The sequence below is a fragment of the Ochotona curzoniae genome, unplaced genomic scaffold, assembly GCF_017591425.1.
Source record: "Ochotona curzoniae isolate NIBS_2020 unplaced genomic scaffold, NIBS_Ocur_1.0 patch433, whole genome shotgun sequence".
NCBI classification, from domain to species: Eukaryota; Metazoa; Chordata; class Mammalia; order Lagomorpha; family Ochotonidae; genus Ochotona; species Ochotona curzoniae.
In genome coordinates, this window is record NW_024467010.1 from 190,551 (window position 1) to 209,704 (window position 19,154).

General features: G+C 67.8%; 6 protein-coding genes across 9 annotated transcripts; 2 read left to right on the forward strand and 4 right to left on the reverse strand.

Annotated features, from left to right (window-relative positions):
• Nucleotide 1: 1 nt before the first annotated feature.
• Nucleotides 2-1,026, reverse strand: LOC121167822 (nucleoside diphosphate kinase 3). Its single transcript, XM_040997475.1, has 5 exons — nucleotides 849-1,026; nucleotides 652-782; nucleotides 477-578; nucleotides 295-407; nucleotides 2-223 (listed from the first exon to the last, which is right to left on the reverse strand). Exons 1-5 carry the CDS (start codon nucleotides 892-894, stop codon nucleotides 106-108), a joined length of 510 nt encoding a protein of 169 aa, XP_040853409.1. The 5' UTR covers nucleotides 895-1,026; the 3' UTR covers nucleotides 2-105.
• Nucleotides 1,017-2,163, reverse strand: LOC121167821 (28S ribosomal protein S34, mitochondrial-like). 2 transcript variants are annotated; one of them, XM_040997474.1, is made up of 3 exons: nucleotides 1,837-2,163; nucleotides 1,434-1,476; nucleotides 1,017-1,358 (listed from the first exon to the last, which is right to left on the reverse strand). In XM_040997474.1, the coding sequence occupies exons 1-3, from the start codon at nucleotides 2,155-2,157 to the stop codon at nucleotides 1,063-1,065; spliced, it is 660 nt and encodes a 219-aa protein (XP_040853408.1). In that variant the 5' UTR covers nucleotides 2,158-2,163; the 3' UTR covers nucleotides 1,017-1,062. The 2 variants fall into 2 exon arrangements, with proteins under 2 accessions (XP_040853408.1, XP_040853407.1); XM_040997473.1 differs by having other exon boundaries at nucleotides 1,017-1,476.
• A 117-nt stretch (nucleotides 2,164-2,280) lies between these two features.
• On the forward strand, nucleotides 2,281-4,159 carry LOC121167872 (probable crossover junction endonuclease EME2). Its single transcript, XM_040997573.1, has 7 exons — nucleotides 2,281-2,458; nucleotides 2,538-2,674; nucleotides 2,768-2,842; nucleotides 3,132-3,223; nucleotides 3,316-3,591; nucleotides 3,674-3,863; nucleotides 3,935-4,159. Exons 1-7 carry the CDS (start codon nucleotides 2,281-2,283, stop codon nucleotides 4,103-4,105), a joined length of 1,119 nt encoding a protein of 372 aa, XP_040853507.1. The 3' UTR covers nucleotides 4,106-4,159.
• A 96-nt stretch (nucleotides 4,160-4,255) lies between these two features.
• LOC121167847 (SPRY domain-containing SOCS box protein 3-like) lies at nucleotides 4,256-6,991 on the reverse strand. 2 transcript variants are annotated; one of them, XM_040997529.1, is made up of 5 exons: nucleotides 6,803-6,991; nucleotides 5,900-6,074; nucleotides 5,346-5,533; nucleotides 4,972-5,270; nucleotides 4,256-4,896 (listed from the first exon to the last, which is right to left on the reverse strand). In XM_040997529.1, the coding sequence occupies exons 1-5, from the start codon at nucleotides 6,896-6,898 to the stop codon at nucleotides 4,416-4,418; spliced, it is 1,239 nt and encodes a 412-aa protein (XP_040853463.1). In that variant the 5' UTR covers nucleotides 6,899-6,991; the 3' UTR covers nucleotides 4,256-4,415. The 2 variants fall into 2 exon arrangements, with proteins under 2 accessions (XP_040853463.1, XP_040853464.1); XM_040997530.1 differs by having other exon boundaries at nucleotides 4,562-5,097; nucleotides 5,168-5,270.
• Nucleotides 6,992-7,145: 154 nt separating this feature from the next.
• LOC121167848 (cytosolic Fe-S cluster assembly factor NUBP2-like) lies at nucleotides 7,146-10,097 on the forward strand. 2 transcript variants are annotated; one of them, XM_040997531.1, is made up of 7 exons: nucleotides 7,146-7,456; nucleotides 7,550-7,668; nucleotides 8,653-8,851; nucleotides 8,935-9,089; nucleotides 9,172-9,282; nucleotides 9,626-9,695; nucleotides 9,780-10,097. In XM_040997531.1, exons 1-7 carry the CDS (start codon nucleotides 7,444-7,446, stop codon nucleotides 9,923-9,925), a joined length of 813 nt encoding a protein of 270 aa, XP_040853465.1. In that variant the 5' UTR covers nucleotides 7,146-7,443; the 3' UTR covers nucleotides 9,926-10,097. The 2 variants fall into 2 exon arrangements, with proteins under 2 accessions (XP_040853465.1, XP_040853466.1); XM_040997532.1 differs by lacking the exon at nucleotides 9,172-9,282.
• A 511-nt stretch (nucleotides 10,098-10,608) lies between these two features.
• Nucleotides 10,609-12,606, reverse strand: LOC121167873 (insulin-like growth factor-binding protein complex acid labile subunit). The gene has a single exon (XM_040997576.1). The coding sequence runs from the start codon at nucleotides 12,604-12,606 to the stop codon at nucleotides 10,609-10,611; it is 1,998 nt and encodes a 665-aa protein (XP_040853510.1).
• Between the last annotated feature and the right edge of the window lie 6,548 nt (nucleotides 12,607-19,154).

Consider the following 19,154-nt stretch of genomic DNA (forward strand, 5'->3'; position numbering starts at 1 on the left):
CCACACAGTCTCCCCGTTTATTGCACAAGGGGATGGGTGCCGTGCGGGCTTCCCGCCGTGCAGGCTTCCCGCCGTGCGGGCTGAGGGTGGCCAGTGCTCCGTACGCTACTCATACAGCCAGTGCTCTGCGCCGTCCTCCCAGCACAGGAGCTCCTCGGGCCGGAACCAGAGCGCGATCTCCCGCCGTGCGCTCTCCACCGAGTCGCTGCCGTGGATCACGTTCCTGCGCGGGAGGGGCGCGTGAGTGCAGGCAGGCGCGAAGCACGAGGCGGGGCCGACCCTGGGCGGCCTTACTTGCCAACTTCAATGCAGAAGTCGCCGCGGATGGTGCCGGGCAGTGCGTCCGCTGGGTCGGTGGCGCCGATGAGCGCCCGCGAGACGCGCACCACGTCCAGGCCCTGCCACACCTGCACAGGACGGGCGGTCAGCGAGCGCCAGCCGGGGCACCCTCGCCGCCCGCCCCGCGCGAAGCTCACCATGGCCACCACGGGCCCCGAGCCCATGTACTTGATCAGCCGGCTGAAGAAGGGGCGCTCGCGCAGCTCGGCGTAGTGCTCACGCAGCAGCTCCTCCGAGGCCTGCGGGGCAGTGCGGGCAGCTCGCGCCAGGCCCCCCGCCGGCCGCCCCGCCCCGCCAGCCCCGCCAGCCCACCTGCACCAGCTTGAGCGCCACCAGCTTGAAGCCCTTGGTCTCGAACCGCCGCACCACCTCGCCCACCAGCCGCCGCTGCACGCCGTCCGGCTTCACGGCCAGGAAGGTGCGTTCCTGCACGCCGCTGCCGGCTGCGGGGTCGGAGCGTCAGGCCGGCCCGCGTCCCCGGCCGCCCCCCGCCCGGGCCCCCCGCTCACCTGCCGGGAAGAGGTGGGCGAAGAGGGCGAGCAGCAAGCAGATCATGATGGCGGCCTGGCCCGGTGCAGCGGGCGGCGCCCGGGGCGGGGCCTGCACTTAAAGGGAACCCTCGCCCGGGCCGCGCCGCGTCCCCGCAGCCCCGAGACAAAACACCACACGCAGGCCACGCGAGTCGAGTCTGTCTTTATTCCCGGCCCCCGCCCGCGGGGCGCCCTACACGGGGGTGCCCCTGGGCTTCGCCTCCAGCCGGACCGGGTAGTCCCAGGGCTCCACGCGGGCGCGCCCCAGGTGGAGCAGCGGCTCCTCCAGGCTGCGGTCCCCGCTCTGGTGCCGCTCGGCCAGGATCATGGCGCGCAGCAGCGGCGGGTAGGGCACCTTGCGCGGCGCGGCCCCGGGCGCGGCGTCCTCCCTCGCCACCGCCGCGAAGGCCGCCTCCTCGTGCTTGGGCACCAGCCGCCAGTCGTGGTACATGGCCTGGGGGATCTCGCGCGCCTCGCTCTCCGTCTTCCCTGGGGGGGGAGCAGGGCTCAGCGTCCGCCGCCCGCCGCCCCTCGCCCGCGCCCAGCCCGCCCGCGCCCCCTCACCCTTGAAGGTCAGCACGCCCCAGGCCTTGCCGTGGTCCAGGTCCTGCAAAACAGCAAGCGGCGCGCGGCTCAGCACGGACATCCCTGCCCAGCGCGGGCACCCCGGCCCAGCTCGGGCACCCTGGCCCAGCTCGGGCACCCCGGCTCAGCACGGGCAACCCGGCCCAGGGCGGGCACCCCGGCTCAGAGCGGACACCCCGGCCCAGCAGGCACCCCGGCCCAGCTCGGGCACCCCGGCTAAGAGTGGGCACCCCGGCTCAGCACGGACACCCCGGCCCAGCTCGGGCACCCCGGCTCAGAGCGGACACCCCGGCTCAGAGCGGACACCCCGGCCCAGCTCGGGCACCCCGGCTCAGCGCGGGCACCCCGGCCCAGCAGGCACCCCGGCCCAGCGGGCACGCACCTGCGCCGTGTAGTCGGGCCGCACGCGCGTGAGGCGCCAGCAGCAGGGCTCGTCGTGCCGCCACAGCCAGGACTTGCGCGTGACCAGGCGGCCCAGGCCGAAGCCCGGCAGGCGGCCGAGCAGCTGCAGCAGGCGGCTCTCGCGGCGCACGTCGGCCCAGGCGCGCGCGGGCAGCGGGCGGCCCGTGTGCGGCCGCGTCAGGGTCGCGTAGTCCACGGCGAAGCGCTGCGCGTCGCGGGGCCGCTCCCGCTGCTCCCGCAGGGCCCGCACGCGCCGGGCCAGCTCGGCGATCAGCCGCGGCCGCACCTTCTTCCGCGCCATGCTGCGCCGGAAGCCGCCGGTGCGGCCGGCAAAGCGGCCCGGGGGCGGCCGGAAGTCGCCGGTGCGGCCGGCAAAGCGGCCCGGGCGCGGCCGGAAGCGCGGCGGCGAGGGGCCGGCCCGGCCATGGCGAGCGCTCGGGGCTCGCGCCGCGCCCCGCGGAGGCCGCCCACCTGGGAGATCTCGGATTCGGACACCGAGGGTCCCGCCGGGGCAGAGGCCAGCACGGGGGCGCGGGCTCCGCCGGCCAGGGCGCTGCGGCCGGAGCAGGCCCTGAGGCGCCTGGCGGTGGGCGTCGACCCAGGTGCGGGGTGCGGGGCGCGGGCGGGCGGAGAGGGGTCCCCGCGGAGGGGCGCGGCTGAAGGTCCCCGCCGCGGCCGCAGCTCTCCTGGAGGACCCGGGCGCGGACGTGCTGCTGGAGGCGCTGGGCGCCCTGGGCTGTCAGTGCCTCCTCGAGCCGCAGCGCCGCGCGCGGAGCCTGCGCTGGAGCGGAGCGGCACTGGACCCCTGCCCGCGCGGCGTGAGTGCCCACCGGAGGCTGGTGGAGGTGCCCTTGAACCCTCACCCCTGCAGGCACCCCCCAGGGCCCCCAATGCCTCCCGTGTCCCCCCAGGAGCTTCCGGAGGAGCAGGAGCTGCTACTGCTGGAGCCTGAGGAGTTTGTGCAGGGGGTGGCCGGGCTGCTGCAGGTGCTGAAGGGGCCGCGGCCCGCTCCCCGCCGTACCCCCTGCTTCCCCGCTCGCCTGGGCTGAAGCTCCTCCTTGGTCCCTGGGCAGCTCTTGGCAGAGTGGGAGGCCTGGGACTCGCCCTCCCCGTGACAGCCAGCACCCCTGCCGGCTGCTCAGCTGACACAGCTGCCAGGCGCCCTTGTGAGCCGCAGAGCAAAGCCAGGGGCATCCCGGGGTTTGCTCAAGGGACCTTTCGGGCTTGGCGCTGCGTCACCCCTTCCCGTGAGCAGGCATGTCTGCTTCCCTCCAGGCCTCTGGCCCCCTCTGCTCCGTGCCTTGGATCTCCGCCCAGAGCACCGCCCGCCAGCACCTGGCTGTCATCGGACTGGACGCTTACCTGTGGTATTGCTTGCCTCCTTGACTGGGACGGGCACCTGTGGGATCAGCACTCCCAGGGGAGGGCAGGAAGCTGAGGCACAGACACCCCTACTCAGGTGTCGCCAGTCCAGTGCAAAGACGACCGAGACCACACAGAATCCAGTGCCCATCAGCAGGCGTGAGGTGCAGGAGGTGAGGGCCACGCAGCCGGCGGCGATGGAGGCGGGGGCAGCTCATCCTGTGGCTCACGCCCTTGCTGTGCCCAACCCCCGCCAGGCACTGGTCCACCTGCAGCTCTGGGCGGACCTGGACGTGCTCCTGGTGACCTCGTGGCAGGAGCTGAGTCAGCACGTGTGCGCCATCACTCGAGCCTTGGCCCAGCAACCGATCAGGTGCCAGCTGCCTAGGACGGGGTGTGGGCAGAGGGTGAGAGTGGTAGAGCCGACTGACGGCCTCCCGTGCCCCTGGCTGCAGGTGGCACCGAGAATGCCAATCCTTCTCCTTCTGTACCACGGGGCGCTGGGCTGCAGGCGTGCGGGTCACCAGAGATGGCCACGGGCTGCGAGAGGCCTGGAGACGTCAGATAATGCAGTTCAACCGTGTCAGCCCCGCTGTGGCCGACTCTATCGTGGCCGCCTTCCCTGCACCACGCCTTTTGCAGCAGGTAGGGCTCCTGCCCCAGGGAGGCGGCACTGGTGCCCAGGTGCCCTCAGCTGATTCTCACACCTTCCCTAGGCACTGGCAGCCTGCACCAGTGAGCTGGAGCGCCAACACCTGCTGGCCGACCTGCCCGTGAAGGGCAGCACCCGTGGGCGGCCCCGCAGGGTGGGGCCTGACCTCGCTCGGCGGCTCTGCCTCTTCGTGAGCACAGCGGACCCAAACCTCTTGCTGGATCTGGGCTCCTGACCACTGCTGTGGCTCCTGGGGACCCCGAGGGCTGCGGAGGTAGCAGAGATGGTGCCCGCGTGTCCCAGCCGGGCACTATGGGAACAGGAGGGACAGTCCCACTGCCCCCAAGGCCTGGCAGGACACCGAGGACAAAGGAAGAACACGGGCTTGGCAGCCCCAAGTAGGCTCAGTCACAGGAGACAGACACTCTGTTTATTGTAGTCCCTGGGGTCATGGAGCCTGCGGGAACAGCGGCTAAGGACACGCAGAGCTGTGGGCAGCAGCTGCTAGCTGGGCCCTCCACCGCAGGCAGCGCCGGGTGGCCACCCTACTCGGCTCCCACACTGGGTCCAGAGGGCCTGGCCACCTGTTGCTCTGCCCAGCCCAGGCGGCAAGGCAGTCCTGACCTCCGCAGAGGCAGGGCCCAGCTTCTTCTGCTACGTGGGCCGTGGCCAGGGAGAGGACAGCCGGGGGTCAGCTCCGTCGGCAGCGTTTCCTCTGACAGGGCCTGTTCTCGGTCCCGGCTGGGGCGGGCGCAGGCGCGGGCGTGGGCGGCTTGTGGCGGGTACGGTTCATGCCCAGCACCCAGCCCAGCTTGTCGTGCAGCAGCTGCTTCAGGCCGGGCGGCAGGGGCAGGCCCTCCAGAGTATCCCCAGAGTGCGGCCGCAGCTGGCGCAGGCGGCGACAGCACAGGTACTGCAGGGAGGTGGAGCTGGCACAGCAGCGGACCACCTTCATGCTGCTCCTGGCGGCCGTGGAGCACACCATCGGGTAGAACTTCCTGTCCCACAGCCTGGTGGCGGCCACTCCTGCGGGGAGAGGGACAGGACGCTGACGTCCCCGGGCAGCCGCAGGGACGGGCACCGGGCAGGGGGCCACCTCACCTATGCGCTTCCTGTTCTTGAAGAACGTCAGAGTCCCGTGCCACGTGTCCAGGTGCACCCCGATGATGGAGCCCTGACCGAACCGTGAGGAGAAGCTCGTCTTGTCGCCCTTGTGGTGCAGGAGCCCTGGGGTCGGGAGGGGTGGTGAGCGCGGAGGGCCACCAGGGCCGCAGCCCATCCCCCTCCAGCCACTCACCTGTGTAGGAGAGGCCCCAGCTGTCCTCATCTCTGCCCAGCAGGCTGCAGAACGTGTGGTGGTACTTGTCCAGGTCCACATCTGATGTCCCGATGCCCACCATCTAGGCACAGCAGGGCTGGGCAGAGAGCCGGCCCTGGCATTCCCAGCAGCCACCCCCGGGACCAGCGTCACTCACCATGTCGGTACCATACACGGGCGACGTCATCTTGATCTCCCAGAAGTGCTGGCCCTCGCCCAGCTCCTTGGTGCCCCGGATTGCCGCTGTGCCACAGCTGTACTCGGTGTGGAAGCTGACCTTGCGGTTGTCGCAGCTCAGCAGGGTGGCAGAGGACTTGTTCAGGTCATCCCAGACCCAGTCGAAGTCTGGCAGCACAGAGAAGCCGGAGCTGGGGGCCCCACAGCTCCACCATGCCACCCTGGAGGAAGGCCTGCACCAGGCTCCACCTTCCGCCCCGTGCCCTTTCCACCGCCTCCCGCAGTCGGGCCCCGCCCCGGCGCCCACGCTCCGCCCCCCAGGCCCCGCCCCGGCGCTCTCGCTCCGCCTCCAGGCCCCGCCCCGGCGCCCGCGCTCCGCCCCTCGCATCCAAGTCCCGGCGCCCGCGCTCCGCCCCCCAGGCCCCGCCCCGGCGCCCACGCTCCGCCCCAGGCCCCGCCCCGGCGCTCTCGCTCCGCCTCCAGGCCCCGCCCCGGCGCCCACGCTCCGCCCCCAGGCCCCGCCCCGGCGCTCACGCTCCGCCTCCTCCCCGCAGCGGCAGTCCTTGCTCAGGTGCGCGGCGTGCAGGCTGCGCAGCGAGGCCTCGCTCTGGCCGGCACAGTCGCAGAAGGACTCCCCGGTCACGGGCACGGCGCTGGGGATGGCAGGCGGCAAGGACGCGTACTCGGGGTCCGAGTCGGAGTCGCTGTGCTGGGAGGAAGCGCAGGCTGTTTGCCGAGGCCGTCCGGGTCTCCAGTGGCCAGCACAGCCCACCTGCCGACCCCCCCGACCGCCAGCTTCAGCGCACCAGGCCGGGGAGCCGCGTCGGCGCGCTGCACGGGGACTGAGCACAGCCTGGTCCTGCCTGTCCTGGACGGGGACAGCTGTGGACCCAGCCTAGGGGACAGCCGGACGGTCCTGGCAGCTGGCCCCTTCATAGCCCAGCTCGCCGGCCTTCCTCCCTAATACCGACATGGCAGCTGGGCCTCCCGCACTGACTGGCCAGAGCTCTGCACTCTGCCCATGGCGTCTCTGTCTCTGCGGGAAGGCGCCTCCCCTCGACACAACAGGAGACCCCCGGGTGGGCTGTCCCCATGCAAATCCACAGAGCTGCAGCCCACTGCCACGCCACGGCGGCCTGCATGCAGGCTCCCTGGGAGGAGCGGGTGCCCCGACGGCGAGGGGCATGTGGGTCAGCACGGCCGGCGTCCCTGAGCGACGAAGCCGCAGCTGGGGTGCAGCGCCCCGACGTGAGGCCGCAGCTGGGGTGCAGCGCCCCGACGTGAGGCCGCAGCTGGGGTGCAGCGCCCCGACGTGAGGCCGCAGCTGGGGTGCAGCGCCCCGACGTGAGGCCGCAGCTGGGGTGCAGCGCCCCGACGTGAGGCCGCAGCTGGGGTGCAGCCGCAGGCAGAGGCCTCCCAGGGCGTCGGGGAACCCACCTGCCCGTCAGAGTTGTAGCCGCTCTCGGCCGCATCCCGGCGGGCCGCGCTCAGGACAAAGCGCCACGCCCGGCTGCTCCGGGGGCGCCTGGCCATGACGGCGGCGAACCGGCCCGGGCTCCGCGGAGAGCGGCCGGCTGGACGCGGGGGTCCTCGGGCTGCCGCCCGCCCCGCCGTGACCCACCGTCCGCTCCCGGCGGGACGTCAACATTGCCCGCCCCAGCGCCGCATTGGGCCTGAAGGCGGGCGCGCCCGGCTCGACGCTTGGGGGAGGGGGCGGGTCTCTGGGGACGCGCCTGCTCCAGATAGGTTGCCCGACCTATCAGTCTTGACTCGGCGCTGCTATTGGCCGTTCCTCCAGCTGTCGCAGACAGGCCTCGCACGGCCATTGGTCGAGACGGGCGGCCCCACGTTCGGGTCTCGACCAGGAAGTAGCTTCAATTGCAAGCAGGCGTCTACGCCGGAAATACGAGCAAAGAGCGACAGCCGCTCCGATGATATGATTGGCTGAGGAGAGCGAGACTAGGCCTTTCAAGAGGCAGCAGGGGGCGGGTTCTGACTGCTCATTGGCTGGGCGGCCAGTCAGTCTGCCCCGGGAACTGGCGGATGCGTGCGTAGCGGCCGGCGCGGTGTGCAGCGGCATGGAGGCGGCGGGTGAGTGCTCTCGGCCTGGCGCCCTGCAACCCTCGCCCTCCGCGCGGGCCCCGCCGCGGCCTCCCTGACCGGCCGCCCTCCGTGTCTGGCCAGAGCTCGGGAACCTGGCCGGCGTCCGGCACGTCCTGCTGGTGCTGTCGGGGAAGGGGGGCGTCGGGAAGAGCACCGTGTCGGCCGAGCTGGCTTTGGCCCTGCGCCACCACGGCAAGAAGGTGAGGCCCGCGCGGCGCCCTGAGCCCTGCCCACCCTGAGCCCCTGCCCGCCCTGAGCCCTGCCTGCCCTGAGCCCTGCCCACCCTGAGCCCCTGCCCGCCCTGAGCCCCTGCCTGCCCTGAGCCCTGTCCGCCCTGAGCCCCTGCCCGCCCTGAGCCCCTGCTCGCCCTGAGCCCCTGCCTGCCCTGAGCCCTGTCCGCCCTGAGCCCCTGCCTGCCCTGAGCCCTGCCCGCCCTGAGCCCCTGCCCGCCCTGAGCCCCTGCCTGCCCTGAGCCCTGTCCGCCCTGAGCCCCTGCCCGCCCTGAGCCCCTGCCTGCCCTGAGCCCTGTCCGCCCTGAGCCCCTGTCCGCCCTGAGCCCTGCCCACCCTGAGCCCTGCCCGCCCTGAGCCCTGCCCGCCCTGAGCCCCTGCCCGCCCTGAGCCCCTGCCCGCCCTGAGCCCTGTCCGCCCTGAGCCCCTGCCCGCCCTGAGCCCTGTCCGCCCTGAGCCCCTGCCTGCCCTGAGCCCTGTCCGCCCTGAGCCCCTGCCCGCCCTGAGCCCTGTCCGCCCTGAGCCCTGTCCGCCCTGAGCCCTGCCCGCCCTGAGCCCCTGCCCGCCCTGAGCCCTGTCCGCCCTGAGCCCTGTCCGCCCTGAGCCCTGCCCACCCTGAGCCCCTGCCCGCCCTGAGCCCTGTCCCGCCCTGAGCCCCTGTCCGCCCTGAGCCCTGCCCGCCCTGAGCCCCTGCCCGCCCTGAGCCCTGCCCCCCTGAGCCCCTGCCCGCCCTGAGCCCTGTCCGCCCTGAGCCCTGTCCGCCCTGAGCCCCTGCCCGCCCTGAGCCCCTGCCTGCCCTGAGCCCTGTCCGCCCTGAGCCCCTGCCTGCCCTGAGCCCCTGTCCGCCCTGAGCCCCTGCCCGCCCTGAGCCCCTGCCTGCCCTGAGCCCTGTCCGCCCTGAGCCCTGCCCGCCCTGAGCCCTGCCCGCCCTGAGCCCCGCCGCGCTCCTTGCAGGTGGGCATCCTGGACGTGGACCTGTGCGGGCCCAGCATCCCTCGCATGCTGCGCGCGCAGGGCAGGGCCGTGCACCAGTGCGACAGCGGCTGGGTGCCGGTCTTCGTGGACCAGGAGCAGAGCATCGCCCTCATGTCCGTGGGCTTCCTGCTGGAGAAGCCCGACGAGGCTGTGGTGTGGAGGGGCCCCAAGAAGACCGGTAACGGCGGGCCCCGGGGAGAGGGCGGCCGAGGCGGGGGTCCCTCTCCCGGGCCTCCGCCCCAGCCGCCCCCATCCTCACAGCGCTCATCAAGCAGTTTGTGTCAGACGTGGCCTGGGGGGAGCTGGACTACCTGGTAGTGGACACGCCCCCGGGGACCTCGGACGAGCACATGGCCGCCGTCGAAGCCCTGCGTCCCTGCAGGTGCCTGCAGGCGCTCGTGGTCACCACGCCACAGGTACCCGCGGGCGCAGCGCACCCTCGCGGGGCCGGGCTGGGCCAGGCTGCAGCTGACAGCGCGTCCTGTGCGCCTCTCTCAGGCCATGTCCGTGGGGGACGTGAGGCGGCAGCTGACTTTCTGTAGGAAGGCGGGGCTGCAGGTGCTGGGGGTCGTGGAGAACATGAGCGGCTTCTGCTGCCCGCACTGCTCAGTGAGTCAGGGACCCAACTGGTGGAGCCTGGGGGCGCCCCTCCCCGCCCCTCCCTTCCTTCCCTCTCCCCTCCACTCCCCTTCCTTCCCCTCTCCTCCTTCCCCTCCCCTCCCCTCCCCTCCTTCCCCTCCCTTCCTTCCCCTTCCCTCCCCTCCCTTCCCTCCCTCTCCCCTCCACTCCCCTCCCTTCCCTCCCTCTCCCCTCCACTCCCCTTCCTTCCCCTCCCCTCCCTTCCCTCCCTCTCCCCTCCACTCCCCTTCCTTCCCCTCCCCTCCTCTTCCTTCCCTTCTTCTTCCCTCCCTTCCCTCCCCTCCCGAGTCTGATGAGCTTGCGCTGCCTCTAGGAGTGCACCAGCATCTTCTCTCGGGGTGGAGGCGAGGAGCTGGCCAGACACGCAGGCGTCCCCTTCCTAGGTGGGTGCTGAGCAGGGCAGCTGGAGTGGTGGGCAGGGAGGTCCCAAGGAGCAGGGCTGGCAGCATCACCTTCTGTCCTGGCAGGCTCTGTGCCCCTGGACCCCGAGCTTGGCAAGAGCCTGGAGGAGGGCCGGGACTTCATCCAGGAGTTCCCCAAGAGCCCAGCATTCCCCGTGCTCACCTCCATAGCCCAGAAGATTCTGGACGGGACGCCTGCCCGCATCGCCTGACCCAGAACTCACAGGGACTGCCCTGCATGCCATGTGTCGGCCTGCACTGGGCCCAGCTCGGCCCACTGCCCGAGCTTTGGTACTGTCTGGGAACCTGCTCCTGGCTGGAGGGAGCGTAACTGGGCAAGCCACGCAGCTGCCTTCTCCCCTTAATTAAACACCTCCATTGCCATAGCCTGGGTCTGGTGCCCCTCAGTGGTCACCTGGCTTCTGCCCATGGGTGCCCTGCCAGCTCCTCCTGCAGGCTTGGACGAGGGGCCTTGTCTTCAGAGACTGTCAGAGATGACCAGGAGGGGGCAGTTGAGCTCAGGGGGACCAAGCCAGCAGTCAGCCGGGGCTGGGTCGTGGGGTGCTGTGTCGGTCCCCACAGCAGCTGACCGCCCGCTCCCCAGCCCGCTGTCGCAGAGGGGAGGCACAAGCGGAAGAGACTCCAGCAGAACCCGAGGGAGTGCCCCCCCAGCCTGACGGGTGTCCTGGGGAGGGGCCCACTGGGTGCCCCGCCCCCAGGCAGCGAGGTCGAGTCAGGGGTGGTGTTGGTTTGGTTTTAATTGGCCACAGCTGTGGGGGGCTGCCTGCCTAGCTGCCCACCCGCTTGTGGTTGAGCCCTTGGGCTCTGGCAGAGCTAGCGGAACACCCAGCAAGGAAAGAACATGGGAGCTGGGGCAGCAGGGGCGCCCGTGGTGTCAGCAGTGGGCAAAGTGGTCCTCGGGCAGGTCCCGCAGGTCCAGGCCCACCACTCCGGCGGGGCTGGCACAGGTGATGTTGTTGTAAGCGTACACGGGCACCTGGCAGTCATCACCCTCACACACGGCCTGCACGAAGCGAGGCACTATGGCCGGGCTTCGCAGGGCCCAGGCCCGCAGCGCCTTGAGCGGGCAGCCACAGTCCCAGGGGTTGCCCTCCAGCCACAGGCGCTCCAGGCCCGGCTGTGGAGGCACGAGGCTCCGCAGGGAGTTGTTCCTGAGGCTCAGGTGGCGCAGCTGCCCCAGGGGCACCAGCACGCCCTCGGCCAGCGCCTCCAGGCGGTTGTGCGAGAGGTCCAGCCAGAAGAGCTGCCGCAGCGGACCCAGGGCCTCGGCGGACAGCGCCGACAGCTGGTTGCGGGCCAGCTGCAGGTACTCGAGCTTGCCGAGGCCCTGGAAGAGCCGACGGGGCAGGTGGCTCAGCTGGTTGCCGGCCAGGTCGAGCTCCAGCAGCTCGGGCAGCCCCCTCAGGCTCTGCTCGTCGATGCTGTTGATGCCGCTGTGCTTGAGGAAGAGCCTGCGGAGCCCCGTGAGGCCCGCGAAGGTGCGTGGGCGCACGCGGCCTAGGCAGCTGCGCTCCAGGTGCAGGCTGTGCAGGTGGCCCAGGCCCTGGAATACCTGCTCCGGCAGGGTGCGCAGGCAGTTCCCGGAGAGGTTCATGACGGCCACGTTGAGCAGGCCGAGGAAGGCTCCGACCTTGATCTCCTGGATATGGTTGTCATTGAGGGTGAGCACTTCCAGCTGCCCCAGGCCCTCGAAAGTCCTCTCCGCCAGCTGCTGGATGCGGTTGTGGCTCAGCTGCAGCTCCTCCAGGAAGTGCAGGTCCTTGAAGGTGTGGGGCCTCAGGCTGGCCAGGGCATTGTGGGCCAGGCGCAGGACGTGCAGGCCCAGCAGGCCGGGGAAGGTGTCCTCGAGCAGGCCGGTGATGCGGTTGTGGGACAGGTCGAGCCAGCGCAGCGCCTTCATGCCCAGGAAGGCGCCCGGGGCCACGGCATTGATGGCGTTGCGCTCCAGGTAGAGCTTCTGCAGCCGCGGCAGCTGCACGAAGACGTTGGCCTTGACGCTGCGCAGCGCGTTCCTGCTCAGGTCCAGCTCCCGGAGCTCACCGAGCCCGCAGAAGAGCGCCGGCTGCAGGTAGGCCAGCTTGTTGCCAGCCAGCACCAGCTCGCGCAGGTTCCCCAGGCCCTGAAAGGCGCCGTCGGGCAGCACCACGAGGCTGTTCCGGCCCAGATTGAGGTCCCAGAGGCTGGTCAGGCCCCGGAAGAGGCCGTCTTCCAGCCGGCCCAGCTGGTTGTTGTTAAGGCTGAGCGAGGCCAGGCTGGGCGTGTGTGCGAAGGTGTGGGGCTCCAGGCTGCGCAGCTGGTTGTGCTCCAGGTGCAGGTGGTACAGGCTGTGCAGGCCCCGCAGCGCCTGCGGCTCCAGGCTGCCCAGTCGGCTGCCCTGCAGGTTGAGGAAGTCCAGGCTCGACAGGTTCTGGAAGGCAGCGGGCGGCACGGAGGAGAAGTTGTTCCCGTCCAGCCACAGGGCCCTGGTGTCGTTGGGGAGGCCCGCAGGCAGCTGGCTGAGGTTCCTGGCGCTGCAGAAGACCGTGAGCTCGTCGGCGTAGTCGCCTCGGCTGCACATACACACTGCCGGGCAGGGTGGGTCCTTGGTGTCCCCCGATGTCCCCGGCTCTGCTCCCCGTAGGCCGTGGGGAGCCAGTGCCGCCCAGGAGACCAGTAGCACTGCCAGGATCAGGCCACCTGCACGCAGAGGGGTTTGGAGAGGTGGTGAGGGGGGCTCTTGCCTGCCCGCCCTGGGTGAGCTGACTCCCGGCTTGTGGCACAGCCTGAACTTTTCCCTCCAGGGGACCAGCAGGTGGCGGGCCCTGCCTCCGGGGAACACTGAGGGCTCCCCGATTTCACAGCCAGGGCCTGGGCGGCCGCTCTCCCCTAACATTGGCTGGGACGGAGCTCGGTGCTGGCCGTGGGCTGCCAGCTTTTGGAACTTTCTGGAGCAGGCTGCAGGGCTTTTCACTGCTCCCCGGCACCATCAGCTGCTGGGCTCCCGGCCACCCCTAACCCCGCTCTCCCCTGCCAAGCAACCTCCCCAGCAGGTGCCCCACACCCCTTTGCTGGGCACTGCAACCCAGCTGGCTAGCCCATCTTGCTCTCTGTAGCGTGGGGGCACGGGGCATCAGAGCTGGTCCAGGCATCAGGAGGGCTTCCCATGGGTGGGTGCAGTGTGGGGTGCACTAGGAAGGGTGATGGGCATGGCCCATGGCGGGGAGGTGCCCGTCCCCTGTCCCTCCCTGTCTTGTGCAGAGACTCAGCCTGGCCCCATATGCCCCATGTTCGTGGCCCTCGGCCTGGGAGGAGGGTGCATGTCACCAGGCCTCGGCTTGGGCTCAGGGTTCCATCCTGGGGTCCTGTGGCGGGGCCAGGCCGGCTCTCACCTTTCGGGGCCATCCTGTGCGCAGAGCAGGCGAAGGCAGACAGCAAGCGAGGGCTTCTGGGCCAGGCTGCGCCTGCCCTCTGGATTCCCCACCGCCTGGCCAGCCCCTGTCCCTCCAGCCCTCCCCCAGCGGGCGTTAACCCCCTCGTGCCCCAGGTGCAGCTGGCCCGGGGGAGTGGCCTGGAAGCTCAAGCCGTGCGAAGCTTTCCTTGGGGTCCGGGCTGGGCTGGGCATGTTGGAGGCTGGACCTTGTCTGTCGGCTGGAGCAGGCAGGCGGGAGCAGGGCTGCCCTTGGCATGGCCCTCAGAGGCCTGGGCCCCAGAGCCAGCTGGCAGCTCTGTGTACCCCAGTTACCCGTCCACCTGCTGGGCAGCCTGAGGGGTCTTGAATCCCCCACCCCCAGCAGGCAGCGGCCATGGCAGGCTCAACGGTGCTGCACACCCTCCCATCTTCCCAGCACTGCATCTGCCCAGCCCCCAGGGTTTCCTAACAGTGGGGGGGGGGGGGGCGTCAGCCCTGCTGGCTTCCAGGCCCAGCCTTGGCCTCCCCTGTGACCCGGGCCACTGCCCCTCCCCTAGAGCCTCTTCTAGGAACCCCTGGCAGGGCCACTGTCCACCCAGTGTTTACTGAGCGAGGGCAGCCTGGCTGGGGGGGGGCAGTCTCCACCTGTCCCTTGCTGCCCTTCAAGACTTCAGCAAGGGCCCAGCCATCCCATGGTCACCTGTTCCCTGCACGGGGGCCACGGAGGGACCTGGGGGTCACCCCAGTTCTCGCACAGGAAGGCAGCAGTTCTGGGGCTCCTGCCTTCCTCTGGGGTCAGGATTCCCACCCTGGGAGGGGCTGGACCCCCAGGGTCGCACACTGAAGGTGGGGAAGTGGCCCCTGCCCTGCCGGGCTCTGATGGTCAGCCACCGGCTTCCTGCTCTTCTGAGAATTATAGATCGGGAGGAGAAAGTCCACACCCAACTGGGCATCCGGTACATGGCAAAGTGCAGCCTCAGCAAGGCCCCTGACGGGGCGGGGGCTGGGCTGTGGCCAGGACTTCCCTCACCATCCCCAGGGGGTTGAGAAAGAGCTGGGGGTGAGGCCTGCAGAAGGGCCCTGCGCCCCTCCCCCACCTGGCCTTCCTGCGTGGCGGTGGGCGGCTCTGCTTCCACCCATCGTGGTGTCCCTTCTGAGCTGGGAGAGGGTGCAGAGTTGCAAACAGGCTCCTTGTGCCTGCATCACCCGCCATTCGGGTCAGCTTCTTGTGGTGGTAGAGACGGACCTGGGCTGCATGGCCCTGGCTGCCGTCAGCTCCCCGGCTCCTGGCCCCTGCACTTCGGCAGAAACCTGCGGCTTGCACGTGCTTATCTGTGGGGTGTTACATGCATTTTCTTGCTTGATACATTCTGATTATGGGACACCATGTTAGTTTTTCATTAAAAATACATTAATATATATATATTTAAGATAAACTTATTTTTATTGGAAAGGCAGATGTGAGAGGAAGATCTTCCATCTGATGGTTCACTGCCCAAGTGATCGCACGACTGGAGCTGCGCCGATCCAGAGCCAGGAGCCAGGAGCTTCTTCCAGGTCTCCCATGCAGGTGCAGGGTCCCGAGGCTTTGGGCCGTCCTGACTGCTTTCCCAGGCCACAGGCAGGGAGCTGGATGGGAAGCAGGGATGTGAACCAGCACTCATATGGGATCCCGGCACATTCAAGGCGAGCACTTTAGCCACTAGGCTACTGCGCCATGCCCTCTGCGTGCTATTCTTAGGTTTATTTGAATGGCAGAGTTGGACGGAAGGTGGTCTCTGCAGGTTCACTCCGCAAATGGCCAGTCCAGGCAGGCAGCTCAAGCCCTGGAGCTGGAGCGGAAGTGGAGCGTGGGGCTGCAGCTCTGGCTCCTGCTAGACCACGGTGTCGCCCCTTGTGTGTTCTCAATACAGGCGGAGGATTTGTATGCCTAAATTTCATTGTTTTCTAGAAGTGTTAGAATGACAAAGCATTGACTAGTAAGCCGTTTATACTTTGTTTTTTCCTGGAGAAATGAAGTGACGGATCTCCCACCTGTAGGCGTTGCATCTCAGTGAAGCTGCTGTGTCAGTCCGTCTTCCAGCTTGTGATTCTGGCGTGCCTGGCCGGCTCTGGTTCCCCCGGGCACGGCTCGTCTGCGTCCTCCTCTGAAAGGCCAGTGCCATCTGCTCTGAGCTCAGGTCTGCGAGCCGCTGTGTGCGTCCGCGTGAGCGGTGAGGAGGGGGTTCCCAGCGCTTGCTGGGAGAGCTGCGCCCCTGCCCTCCTGCCCTATGGCTGATTCACCACACTGTGAAGTCGGCATCGATACTGCCAACTTTGCTCTAATTTTTCATACTGCCTTGGCTCCTTTAGGTTCCTTATTTTATGGAGATCATTTTAAAATTTTTGTGTTACTTGAAAGGCAATTACAGTAGAAGACAGCAGACATCTTCCATCCGCTGGTCGGAGCCCTGATCTGCTTCCGGGTCTGCCGCGGGGGTGCAGTGGGCAGTTACCTGGGTTGTCCTCGACTGCTTTGCCAGGCCACAAGTAGGGATGTGAGCTAGAACCTCTGTGCACAGCTGATACTGTGCAGACAAAGGCTTAACTTGCTGGGGCTGGTGCTGTGATACAAGCCAACCCTCCACCTGGAGTGCCAACATCCCAGAGTATGGGCGCGGGTTCTAATCCCGGCAGCCCCGCTTCTCATCCAGCTCCCCGTTTGTGGCCTGGGAAGGCAGTCCAGCGTGGCTCAAAGCCTTGGAACCCTGCACCTGCGCGGGAGACCCCGAGGAGGCTCCTGGCTCCTGGCTTTGGATCAGCGCAGCTCCAACAGTTGCAGCCTCTAGGGGAGTGAACCAGCAGCTGGAAGATCTTTCTATATATCTGTATTTCCAATAAAAATAAGTAAATCTCTAGAAATGGTCTTTGTGCTGCTCCGCCCCAGGTGTGGCGTCCCCGTGTGCGGGCTCTCAGCAGGGTCTCCCTTGTTCTGGTGAATGGGTGTTGATGCTGCCACCTGCATGTAGTCTCCGTTGCAGGTTGGGGTGTTGGGGCGCCTCGGGTCGTGGCCGACTTGTGTGCAAGCCAGGACTTTTGGTGCCTGAGGCCTCTGGGGGTGTGGCTGTGAGTGCCAGTGCTGCTTGTGGGGGCCTGGGCACCTGAGGTGCTTTCTCTCCCCACTTGCACTGCCCAGCAGAGGGCAGGGAGTGACGGAGGGGGACAGAGCCGGGGCGTGGGGTGGCCTCAGCCCTGGCTGTGCCCACAGGGCTGTCTGACGTGCCCAGGCTCCTGTCCCTTTGTTCCTCCCCAGGCCTGCCCCACCCTGCCCAGCTGCTGCCTGATGTCCCCCCTGCGCTTGGGGCAGCCACAGCACAGACGCCTTGGAGTCAATTCCAACCATTTCAACTACTGAGATTTTTTTTTTTTAATTATGGTTTTCCTTTAAATTTTTTTAATTGGAAAGGCAGATTCACAGAGAGGACCTGAGGCAAAAAGATCCGTCCACTGATTTACTCCCCAAGTGACTGCAGTGGCTGGAGCTGAGCTGATCTGAAGCCAGGAGCCATGGGCTTCTTCTGGGTCTCCCAGCAGGTGCAGGGTCCCAAGGCTTTGGGCTGTCCTTGACTGCTTTCCCAGGCCACAGGCAGGGAGCTGGATGGGAAGTGAAGCAGCTGGGATTAGAACCAGTGCCCATATGGGATTGCAGCAAGTGCAAGGTAAGGACTTTAACCACTAAGCCACCACACTGGGCCCCTTACTGGGAATTTGTTTCATCTGGTTTGTTAGTATAAAACTCTGACTTGCTCCTGGCACAATAGCCTAGTGGTTAAATGCTTGCCTTACCTCTGCTGGGATCCCATATGGGCACTGGTTCACATCCCAGTTACTCCACTTCCCATCCAGCTCCCTGCCTGTGGCCTGGGAAAGCAGTGGAGGACGGCCCAATGGTTTAGGACCCTGCACCCGCGTGGGAGACTTGGAAGCAGTCCCTGGCTCCTGGCTTCAGATCGACGCAGCACCGGCTGTTGCGCTTACTTGGGGAATGAATCATCAGACGAAAGATCTTCCTCTCTGTCTCTCCTCCTTTCTGTATATCTGACTTTGCAATATAAATAAATCTTTTTTAAAAAAAAAAAGGCTCTCCCCCTGCAGTGTAACGCTGTGGCTGAGGGAGCGCCAGCGGAGAGCCGCTGAGCAGAAGGTCACTGACAGACGCCGGGACAAGGGACAGTGGGCAGGGCCGGTGGTGCCCAGCCTGGGGCCCATGCCCGCAGGATGAGGCCCGTGACTGCAGCTCAGCAGTGACACCCCTCGCATCCGGGGTTTCTTCTAATTGTGGACATTTTAAGGATCTGGCAGATGGACAGGTCACTTGGTGTATGTTACAGCTGGCTGTGGGAGCGAGGGGTCTGTCCCACTGGCTCCCGGGGGCCCGTCAGGGGGGAGGCGGGCAGTGAGCTGCACAGGCACGCTGCTGGCACCGGCTCAGGCACTAGGGCCAACCCACGGAACCTGGATGGAGCCCCTGGCCCTGCCTGCCCCAGCCCTGAGGCACGGGGGCTCTCCCCCTCAGCACTCAGGCGCACTCCAGCCTGCAGCCCCACAGGCTCAAGGAGGGTGGCAGCCTCTAGCTCTGTCTGCACTGCCCTAAGGGCTGCCGGGCAGGAGAGCCTGATGCCCAGCTTTGGGTCCTGGCAGGGTGGTCTGCCAACCTGCTTTGGACACGCATGGCCCATGTCAGTTGCCAGCGGGCCTAGCCCCACGCCCACTTCAGGGTGGTGGGAGTCCAGCCCGGGCCGACCCAGTGGAATGAGCCACTCTTACATGGCATGCTGAGGGCACACTTCCCTGGTGGGGATTTGGGGGCTCTGGTCAAAGTGCCTGCTACAGGCCCGGCTTCAAGCCCTGGCCTCATTCTCTTTCCAGCCTCCTGCTGGTGGTGGCAGCTGCACCCCCTCTACTCCCCACCAGGACAGTGCTGGCTCAGCGACTCCAGAGCCCAGCGAGGCCTTCCCGCTGCGGCACGTCCCTCGGGTCAGCTGGGACACGCGGTGGCTCCTGCCCGGGACCGGAACCAGCTTCCCATTACGGGCATGTGTTGGAGACCCACTGCTTCACCCCCCACCACTTCCCTTTATTGGCCTGGGAAAGCGGTGGGGGTGGTCCCCAAGAGCTAGCGACTCTGCACCCACGTGGGAGACCCAGAGGAAACTCCTGGCTCCAATCAGCTCAGCTGCTGTAGCCATTTAGGCAGTAAAGCAGTGAGTGGCAGGCACCTGTCTCCTCTCTGTAGCTCTCCTTCCTTCTATCCTTTGAAAGGGAGAAAGGGAAGACAGAGGGAGAACTAGAGAGCCAGAAGAAAACAGTGCAAGACAAGGACAAGATCCACACGGGCCAGAGGAAGGGACGGATGTGCCCGAGGAGGGGCAGGGAGAGCCAGGGGGACTGACAGGAAGAGAGGACAGAGGGGAGACTGGGACAGAAGTCGGGGGTACGCAGAGGGAGAGGCTGTAAGGGTGGGTGAGAGGAGGGCTCAGGGAGAGGGAGGGACAGGAAAGAAGGTAGTGGGAAGGGAGCTGGGTAAGTAGGGGAGAGGAGAAACCCCGGGAGGGAGAGGCTCAGACTGGCACCGAGGAGTGTGTGCCACGGCGGGTGCTGGGCCCGGGGGGCCGGCGGCACGGAGCCCGGGCTGGGAGCTGAGCCGGGTGGGGTCAGGGCTCTCGGCGGCTACCACTGCAGCCTGCGTTCTGCATGTGTGTTTTTAAAACGTAAGTTACTTTTATTCAAAAGGCCAATTTACAGAGAAACAGATTTTACATGCACTGGTTCACTCGCCATGACTGCAATGGCAGAAGCTGAGCTGACCAGGAGCCAGGAGCCTCTTCCGGGTCTCCCACGCGAGTGCAGGGTCCCGAGGCTTTGGGCCGTCCTGCTTTCCCAGGCCACAGGCGGGGACACCAACTGGATCACATGGGGTGCCAGCGCGAGCACCCACACTGGTCAGCCCCGCCGACCTCACCCCCGCCTGCAGCTTGGGCCAGCCGGGCACG